Genomic DNA, 10,991 nt, shown 5'->3' with positions numbered 1-10,991 from the left:
GAGTGTTGGCTATACAAGCCACAGTTCAGATAGAGGATATTATTATTTCAAAGGGTCTTGAGTATCTCTCAAAATGGAAAGATCATGGTCAATTATAGTGGGAATATGGATGATTAGGCAATAGAGAAGTACTACATTTCAATCTGTTACTTAATGGAGTACATAACCTTATGGAAAAACAAGTGTTAAAAATTAAACAACATTTTACATCCTTTAAAGTGCATTGTTGTGCCCTATTGCAAATAAAAAGAAAAAAGAAAAGAGAGTATTTAGGAAAATCTCCATAAGGATAACAATGATTTTTTTTAAACACAGTGCAAAAGGCATATAAACAAGAAAACATCAATGTTTAACCTACTGCAAGAGAAAAAGAATTAGAAATCAATACATTTCAATTTAGGGCAAGTGAACAAAAAAAGAAATTCTGAAATTCTCTCATTTAAATTTATTTAAATATTTTTTTTGATTATTTTGCATATTGCACCAATCGACAATGAAAAACCTTATGGTCTAATGGTTCATTGTGTTGAATCACAACAATCCACAAGGAACTTTGAAATTGAAAAAAAAAAGGTGGTCAAACTACTTTGCAAGATTCTCAGATTTCCTGCTAAATTATCAAACAGAAAACAGTTAATTCTATTGATTTTGAAGCTTAAGCGAGAAACTTATTTCTTTTTCAATTTGTAGCTCAACCTCAAGAAATTCTCGTTTCTATACAAGATTTTGTCCTGAAACACTGCACAAATGCATGTTTTTACTTTTAAGGCTCTAATCCAATTTTGTTTCTTGTCATTGCTAGGGACATGTTGGTGCTGCAATTGCATATGGAGCACTTATTTTCAAAGGTAGAATGGATGCTTAATATGAATTATTTACTTGTCTGGTACAAATTTGAACTGATAAATAACATTTTCCAATCACTTTTAAGACATTCAATAATTTTTTTTTGACAAAGCTAACTGGATGGTTAATGGAAGGAAAGGAAGATAAAGGTGTTTGGCGATGAGCATGCTGGTTAGCAGAAAACAAATGGCCATTAACTATTGAACATGCATCATCTGTAGTCTTTAACCCAAAGAAAATTGCTTCTATGTTAGTCAACAGTGATCAATTAGCATATACTGATCTTTCATTTGATTTTGCTTGGTTTCTAGTGAATAAATCAAAATGATATTAATGATAATCAATGCCTATCTTCTAAAAAATGTCGTAAATTATGCTTTTTAATAGTTATTTGCTTTTATTTCACTGATCTTTAATACATGTTTCAGTAGAATTTGTGAGGCTAACCATTATAATATATGTTCTAACTACTTTTGGACAGTATATATTATAACAAGTCTATGTTGAGGGCAAATTAGCATGTGAACTCAATACAACTTGTGAAGTCATAGCAAAATATAAGGGAGAACCAAGGAAATTATAGATACTATTCTAACATGAGGCTCACACCAATATGTTTAAAGTGCTTTTTGATGAAAAATAATTCACCTACATTTATGTCGACAACGAGAAGCATACTGTAAAAGTGTCTTATGATTGATAATGATATAGGTCTTGTTGGTGTCTGTTTTATCATCTACCAAACATTAGAATAAAATACCCCAAGGATACTCTATCCTCTCCTGAAAAACCACCGCTTATGCTAAGGTTGCGAGAAGATCATATGGTGATTCCAAGGTCTATATGTGAGAACAAGCGACTTTAATGGGATAGCTTCTTGGGTAGTGTATGCTGAAAATCTCAAGGGGGACTTACGCTGTCAACTCATGTCATTTAAGCTGTACTTAGGCAGATTTTAACAATTTCTGCTCTCTGTTTTTGGATTTTTTGGTTTAGGACTTCAAAAAAGGATAAAAGAGGATAGGGTTTAGGAGTTCTAACTAATTCTAGGAACTCGAGACGGTGTAGACTGGGTGAAACTAATAACAATACTTTGTTTCGCCACATGTGAGACAACTATGCAAAGTATGTACAATCTTCTAGGATTGTGCTTATGATTTTCAAACTTAGGAATAGTACCAACAATTGAACAATATTATTCCAAGTAGAAGTTAAACATCCACATTAAAAGCTCAGGCTAACTTTACACATTGAATGGAAATCATCCATCCAAAGAAAGTATGAGCAAAATCTCACCAATCTATACTATCAAATCTATCATTCATTTAACAACTTCAAAGCAAATAACTTAAGCAAATTTAATCCAAGTTGTTGGTGTAAATAAATATTCATTATGGATATTATTACACTTTACTTAAGTTAACTTAGGATAATGCATCTCTTCGTAGTTTGGATTTGAGACACTTAGGGAAGTGTGCACATAGGGATAGAACTTGTAGGAGAAATTCCACCTTTTGTGGTCTTATTTTGCTGTTACACTCCACATTCGGTGGGTCATCCACCTCTTGTGGAATATTATATTATTTTTCCTACCTACCCCTAGTATTTCTTACCTACCCTTGTTTCTCATTGAGCCACATGTCATGATTGTGTGCTCGTACATCCATATGGCCTTGCCTATATAAGCAAGCCTATATTCATTGTATTGGTATGAATCCAGTTGATCATTTTCATATTGATGAGAATACAGTTTGTTCTTGTCATTCTTTTGTCTCTATTTTAATACTTTTCATTGTGCCCTTGATCTTGGCAAAATCCCACACAAGTGTTGATGGAAATATGCAACCATGCAACCATTTAGCAATAAAAAGATTTCAAGACAATACTGATAATAAACATTTATTACTCAAATAGCTCTAAGCAACAATTTCATAAATCTCTCCACACTAAAATGAAATGAGAGAATGAGTTTATATAGAGTTTCTGAAAACAAATGAATGACCAAGATCGATCTAAGATCAGTGGTCGAGATTAAGACAACCTAACCCTAATGAAGCTTTCCCAAAATAGGTCAAATATCGGTCAGATGAGAGACAAGTGGCACAATATGCTATCTTTTAGGATTGCATCCCCTTCTTCTGATATTCAATGAACCTAGTGTAATATCCTCAATAGTGGATAGATTGAATATGCAAGGAATATTTACAAACAGTTGGCTGACAAACTTTAATCTGCTGTTCAAAGGTATTAGACTGTATAACCTGCGTGTTATGCTGTTTTCTGGACAATTGAATAACCTTGTGTGTTATGCAGTTTTGGCTTGATATGATACTTCAGACTTGTTTTGACAGCATTAACTTCGACTTACAATCAAAAGACGACTTGCATAAGTTACTAAACAAGAAGATAACCCTCTAAGATGAATGTACAATTGTTTTGTATTTTTCTGATGCAATTACATGGATCAAATGCAAGAATTGTACACCTACAACAAACTGTTATTTTGACAAACAATTGTCATGCATCCTCAGATTAGTAGCAAGACTTCATGACAGCATATATAAAGCTCAAAACCCACTCCTTAATTGGATGCAATATCTTATACAAACTCAGATTTGAATTACATATATATGTCTGCTGAAATCATATCATCTACAGTAGCACAATTGACCCAAATTGACATGGAAACAATGAAAAAGATCCTGGTTACAAAATCGCCCCAAATGGTAGTTGAAGAAGCAAGCAACATCCAATACAAATGCCTAGATACTGTAGCGGTAATGTTCACGACCATTGTAGTGACGACACTGTTCACGACCACTGTTCATGTCACCTTCAAACTTAGGAAAGCCTTCAAAACATGCTGGAAATGATGGTCTAGTCTGAGGAAAATGATTGGTCAAATACCCAGAGCGATTTGCCTCTTCTATCAAATGCCAGGAACATAAATGTGAGTCTCATGTAGTCTAATCAACCTTCATGGCAGACCTGTATAAATCTAAGAACCTCCTCCAAACTTCACAAAATCACCTCCAAATTACTCCTAAATCGAGCGCCTATCTGCCCTCAATAAATGGACGCCAAAACTGAAATCAATCAATTCACAAGTGAAGGCTCCATACCAAAATGTCTCCATTTACTTCACAAAACCGAACTTAAGCTGAGTTGGCCTTTGGCCACAATTCAAGCACAATTGAGATGATTGAAGTATCACCTCCTCGATGCAACCCCTCGAGAGTTCTTTCACTCCTTCAATTATGCTATCAATGGGAGTTTTCGTTCCCAAAGACAAAGATTTGCAGAAACCCCTTGGCTCCACAAAACCCAATCAATTCAAATATCAATTCCTGGCTGCCTTGAAGCTCAACTTGATCTCCTTTAATACTTTTTCACCCCAACATCCAGAAGCTTCTAGAAATAATTTTAAAATAATATTATTTCACTTAAGTGATTTTATGATATTATATTTAATTAAGTCACTTTATTAAATTAATTAAATATAAAGTCATCTTTTAGTTTTTAATTTATTTGATAACTTTATAAATAATTAACTTAATATTATTAATTAAGCTATCCATGAAAAATAATAATATTTTGGACAACTTAACTAATTAAATTAATTAATTAATTCTTCTCCAAAAAATGGGGACATTACACCTGGACACAATTTGGTAAACTTCCTCCATTGTGACATGTGGCAACATGTTGATTCTTAATTCTAAACCTTCCAAGTCATCTGCACATAGAGCAAAAGTGATTTCCCAGTCTAGTTCTTGCTTTTGAAAAGCATCTTTGATGGACAAGAGGTTCGATGCCTTAGCCAAATTGCTCTTCAAGACTGGTACTATGATGGCAAAGAAGATGTCTTGTGTTTTGACCTTCAGATTCTCCAACTGCATGTCCCTTTCTTGGATAGTTTCTTTTCCAAGTATCTATGCAACTATAAGGAAAATCTTGTCCAGAATCGCCTTTATCTGTTCTTCTATTCTATCAACATCAACCTTTACTTTTTCTAAGACTTCATTCCGTGCAACCAACGTCCAGTGCCAACAGTTGAAGTCATAGGCAGCCCCTGCTTCAATTATCTTTCCATTAACCAATTCTTGTGGTGGGACTCCTTTCAGCTCTCTAAGGCATGGGATAATTCTATCTTGGATATCTTGGAAGTCAGCCCATACTTCTGCCATGTTCACAAGCCTGGAAAGTAAAGAAGAGGTTTGTTCATGTACTGATGATATTCCTTCCATAAACGTGGCTACTTCTTTTCTTATACTTTCCATCCAATCTTTAGTCTCTCTAGCTGTTATCCTTTCTTCCTCAGTATTTTCAGCGGCTTCTTGTGAATTCAAGAGTGAAAGAGCTTCTGGATTTGTTTGATCAAGTGGTCTAGTAGTCAAATGCTGAATGTAATCCCTCAGACGCTCAACTTCTCTCTTATACTCCTTTCCTACTTCTTGATCCAGTCTTGCCTTCATGGAAGCAACTGAATTGTCGAAATCTTCAGCTTCCTGCTTCTTGGTAGTTGGTTCCAAATTGAATGCAATGATTTCGTATTCATGGGGACCAATATCTCCCTTTGCCTTGTCTACTTTTGGCATTGCAATCTGTCTTGTCCTGCATCCTATTTCATCTCTCTGGATGGTGGAGAACTTTTTGGCTATCTTCTTCACAACAGTTTACTCTAATCTAGCCAAGAAATCAACCATGTCATCTTCTTCTTGTTCTTCTACTACTTGTGTTTTTATTTTCAATCTCTCCCTTAGCCAATCAAGAACAGTGGGCTGCTCAATGCCTTCTACTTTTTGGTTGCCTTCTATTTCTTGGTTGCCTTCTTTATGTGCAATACCTCGGAGAGCGGAAATCATTCCCTCTTGAAATTCTCCTTCGTCAACATCCATTTCATTTTCTGATTCTAGGATTTCTGTGCTAGTAGGAGATGGTGGTTCATCTTCTTGATGGATTGATTCTGTGATAACCCCTACGGTATCACGAGATGTAAAATCACTTATGTGGATTAATTAAATAAGGTTATTGTAAATGAATAATTAAAATAATAATATAAGTAATCTATGAAAAATAAAGGAAATATACTTAATTTATTTTAATAAAGGAAATGTTATTTAATAATTAAATAACATTTAATTATTAAATGTTATTTAATCTTGGACAGTGATGTTCTTCCATTCGTATTTGATCTTGGACTTCGATTGTGCTCCCTTGTTGGCGAACTTCATTGTGTTTCCTTGGTCATCCACCTGAAAAACACATGAAAACTTAATGTTATTTTCAGATTTTAATTCTGATTTTTAATCCTCTTTTCCGAAAATTTCACTTTCAGCCTGTTAAAAGGTTAAGTTTCTGCGAAAAAGTAGACTTAAAGTGAAGGGTTTGGCCAAGAAATTGATAAAATTGAGAGAAATAAGACAAAAAGGTAAGAAAATTCAATAGGATTGAATCTTTGAATGATTGAAATTTACCTTCGACTCGAAATTCTGTCTTAAAATCTAAAAAAGCACTTAATTTCTTGATTTCAACACTTGGGAAGAATTTTATTCTGGAAAATTTCTCTTCAGTGTTCTCCGAATTCTCAACCCGAGTAATGAATTGTGAAATGAATTTGTTGAAAATATATAGTCTAGGGTTCTTAAACTTAGAAATTTATTTTTGTTTTTTAATTATTTAATTATTTTTTTGTTTTAATCTTTTCCAAAATGGAAAGTTTTTATTTTCCTCTCAAAATTCCATCTTTAGCTATAAGGAATCTTCTAGAACTTTCTTTCAAATTGAATTTTCTTGGATTTTAAATTTTTTTCGAGTGTTGAAAATTGTTTTCATGTGGATTTGGCAAAACTTGTCTTTCTTCATGGCATGGCAAATTAATTGCCCTCATGTCTGATTAATAGATCAATTTTAGGTCTCTGGTCAGGCATCTTCACATATTCCATTTATGTTTGGATGAATCAATTTGTGTCTATGCTTGATTAAATTTTTTTGGACAAGGGTTTGGACAATTTTTTAGTCTTGTCTTATGTCTTGGTTGTGGATATGTCATGCTTTAGGGTTTGTGTCTTGGAACAAATTTGATTCAATCTGCACCTTCCATGCCTTGGCATGCTTCATGTCAATTGGTTTTGCTCTTGGATTTGGAATGTTCTTGGACAATCATCCTTCAAATTGCTTTAATTTCTTCTCCTTTAGGCAAACTTGAACTTTGAAGGGTTTTAAGCATTCTTTTTGATCATGGACATGCTTTATGTTTGGCTTGCCAACTTATGTCTTGGATCGGACTTGGAATGATTTTTGACAGTCATATGTCTTTTATGTCTTGATGGGCATGTATGTTTGGAAGTTGTCTTGACTTGTGCTTGTTGTTCATGGTGGACTTTAACGATGATCAGACAGTTTGTCTTGCTCTTTGTCATGTCATCTTGGCAAGCTTTATTTCATCTTGTGTCATGTTTTATTATCCAATCCTAGGCGTACTTGGATCATGTTATGCTATGCTTTTGTAAGACAGATTTCGAACTTTGGATTGATTGTCATGCTTGAATTCTTTCATCTTGGCAAAGGTGAAGTTCTCAGTCCATTGGACAAGTTTCAATTTGTGCTTTATTTCTTTAGACAAAACCTTTTCTAGAGGACGCGTAGCTGGAAGACTCTTTGCTATCTTTCACTAATCTCTTGTCAATCTGTCCAAGCGAACTTGGAAGAAGTTCGGACAGTCTTCAGACAAATTTGCTTTATTTGTTTGCTGAGATCATGTCTTCTTGGAAGCTTTGGAAGCCTTTTGAATAGGGCGGAATATGATGAATCTCTCAAGGTTAGGCGGACTTTGATGAATCTTTGCCAACTTTATCCTCCCCTAGGCCAAGCAGTTGAACATCTCTCTTCATGCTTTAAGCGAATTTGCTTTGACATTATTCATGCCAACTTCATCTCTTTGAACATGGCAAACTTTGAGTTTGATAAGACAATTTTGTTTGGTTTTCAAACCCTTAGACATGCTTCATTTCTTATCTCCATGGTGGATTTTGTTATCTCTATGTGAAGTCTGATAATTTGATTAGGCTCTTTCATGCTTGCAAGCTGCTTGCTTTGCTCAATTTTGGCGAATTTTGACATAGGCTTATGCTTCGAACCTTGCTTGGCAAATAAATAAATCTTTAATGAAGTAAAAACTATGTTTTATAGCTCCTTGGCGGTTTCTAGAAGCTTTATTCCTTGCTTTGTTCGAATTTTTAGAAAGTTCCTTCAATCTCAGTGAACTTTGGAAGCTTCATGAAGTCTTGCCTTGGCTTTATCTTCAATTTGAGCGAACTTTAGGAAAGTTTTACTCGCTTTCTTCTAGAATGCAAGCTTGATATGATCCTTTGGCTAAGCTTTAGCTTTATTTGCTTGTTTGGTATTGTTTATTGTTTTAATTGCTTTCTTCTAGAGGGCGATTTTTGGAAATCCTTTGCTTTCTTCTAGAATGTGAATTTGAGAAATCTTTATTTGTTTTTGGATGCCATTTCATAATGCTTCTAATTCAAAACCCAAGCGAACTTTCCTTATTAGCTTTATTGGCTAATATCTTTTGCAATTTTGAAGCTTCCACCATATCACTATGTTTGATTCCATTTTGCTATCTTTTAAGCGAATTTGTGAATGCCATGTCACTTGTTTTATTTGCTTGGGCTAACCTTAATGCCATGTGATTAATATCTTTGCCAGCTTGGCAATTCTCATGCCAACTTTGCTTTATTCCAACATGGTGAGTTTGGGTGATTTCTTGACATATTCATACCAACTTTGGAAGGCTCCTAGGCGGACTTGGATGAATCTTAGACAACACGGTGTTGGATAGAGTCTTGTCATGTCTTGGCGGACTTGACAAAGACTTCGCCATGCTCTATGCTTTGTTGTCTTGGACCATCTTGGATAATCACCTTCATATCTGCTTGACCTCGTCCATGCCTTAATTTATTTTCAACTTGATTTTGCTTGCTTGACTCTACGTAAGAGTTTTACTAACTCTTGCCAAGAGTTAATTAACCATTGGTAGGAGTTTACCAAGTGTCGGACAATTTTACTTGGACGTGAAGTGGACTTGGATCTTCATTGGACAACTTTCCTATGCCTTGGCAAACTTGGGCAGACTTGACTGTTCATCTACCATTTCACTTGTTTGACTCTGAGCCTTGGCGGACTTGATTGATCATCTGCCATTTTCATTTCTTCAACTTAGGCGAAATTTTCAATGTGCCATTTCCCACTGTTACCTTCATACTTGATCAATAGTTCATCCGGACCAAAACCCTAATTAGGGTTTCCACTTTGCTTTTTGCACTTGGAGACCTAATTTTTGAAATCTGAGAACATGGGCACTGATCATATGGATAATCTTTTGGAACAAAACCCTAATTAGGGTTTGCATTTTGCTTTTTACCCTTAAAGACAATTTTTGAAATCTGAAAACATGGGTAGTAATAATTTGGCATGAAGATCAAAACCCTAATCTTGGAAAAAAAACAACAATTGAAAACCCTTGCTTTTTATACTCAGAAGCAAAATTTCTCGAATCTGAAGAAATGGGCAGGATTGATATGACCTAAAGAACAAAACCCTAATCTCAGAAAAAAAAACAAAATTTTTGAAGTCCTTTTTATACCTAGAGACAAGACTTTCAAATTCCAATAACATGGGCAGAAATGAAATGACATGAGGAACAAAACCCATATGCCACTTTCAGAAAAAGCAGAAAAAAGCAAAAAGCAGAAATTTCTAAAAATAGAAAGTTGTCAGAAATGACCCAAAGCAATTGCGATCCTTGTCCTTAAAAGCTTCTAAGCACTTTGACAACGTTCATACATGATTTTGAGCATGATTCCTCAATTTGGCTCGGGATGACCTTAAAAAACTCAACTCAAAAACTCACTCAAAAATTGGATCTATGAAACTACAAAGCTAGGAAAAAACCCAAAAAAGCAAACAACTGGGGGTCCCCATTTGCAATGAGGCGATGTGTGAATTAGGTCACAATAGGTCTCTAGGATGCCTTATATCAATTCTAAATTGAAAAATACATCATTCTATTTCTTTATTTTGGGTCACTAACCCATTGGTTGGTAATTGCTTAGCGCATGTGAGTATCTTGGCTCAAGGTCTTTTCCCACGATGTTTGCTTGGGGGGATATGACAAATTGCAAGAAGCATAACTTACGGAGCTAACCTCTTTATGGGAAATAAAATTTTGACCATTTGCAACATTGTTAAATGTGAGCTTTGATTTTTGTTTATTTCTTTTCTTCCCCCTGTTCTTGCACGAGTGCAAAATATTAACACACACATGCCTTGCTTTATGTAAATACAATGGAATTGATGTACAAAGGTGAAGTTTGTTGATGGGTGTTTTGTGATACTCTCCAACATAGAATAAAATACACGAAGTATTCTATCCTCTTTTGAATAAGGAAACCTCAAATCCTAAAGATATGATCAAATAAGGTCACCCCAATATTCCTATTGTCAAGTCTTGACAATGTGAGGGATAAACAAAGTGAAAAATGATGTGATTTTCTGTTTACACAAAGGGATTTACAGTTCTACAAAGCTGAAACTTTGAACATCTGTTATGGCAATCTAAGTGATGCTTTCTGCTAAAATAACTTGAAATCTTCAAATAAAAGGACAAAAAGATTAGGGTTAGAGAAACTAGGCTAAGACCCTAAGGATAATGATGATTATGGATAGTGTTTTAGATAGACAAATTCTTGTGGAACTACTTTCTACTTAACCAAAGATAGCTCACAACGACATAGAAAGAGTGCAATTTTCAAAGGTAGTGAAAGATTTTCATATTGTAAATATCTATCTAAATACCCAATGTTGGTGCAATCCAAATGAACATCCACAATCAAACTATTGCCACAATAAGGTTCAAACTAACCATGCAAAGTAATTTGCAATCAACAAAATATCAAATATCTTGGCATTTCACCATTAAAATCAATGAACTTTAACTAAATATTGAGAAGTGGAAACCATGCAAAATGTTGGAACCTATCACAAATGTTCACCATATCTTCAATGAAAATTATGTATTTATTCCAACATAATCTCAGCAACAATTTCTAGTCTCTTGTAATTTCCCTACACTAAGTTTT

General features: G+C 34.5%; 1 protein-coding gene across 3 annotated transcripts in view; it reads left to right on the top strand.

Annotated features, from left to right (window-relative positions):
- The window catches only part of LOC131050621 (uncharacterized), a 73,992-nt gene that overhangs the window by 43,356 nt on the left and 19,645 nt on the right, over positions 1 to 10,991 (top strand). For all 3 annotated transcript variants that reach the window (XM_057984815.2, XM_057984816.2, XM_057984814.2), the window contains exon 7: positions 803 to 848. In XM_057984815.2, coding sequence (XP_057840798.1) covers positions 803 to 848 — 46 coding nt within the window. The remainder of the gene's footprint in view (positions 1 to 802; positions 849 to 10,991) is intronic.

The sequence above is a fragment of the Cryptomeria japonica genome, chromosome 8 (genome assembly GCF_030272615.1).
Source record: "Cryptomeria japonica chromosome 8, Sugi_1.0, whole genome shotgun sequence".
In the NCBI taxonomy this organism is placed as follows: Eukaryota; Viridiplantae; Streptophyta; class Pinopsida; order Cupressales; family Cupressaceae; genus Cryptomeria; species Cryptomeria japonica.
Note: the sequence above shows the minus strand (reverse complement) of the source record. Positions and strands in the feature narration are given on the sequence as shown.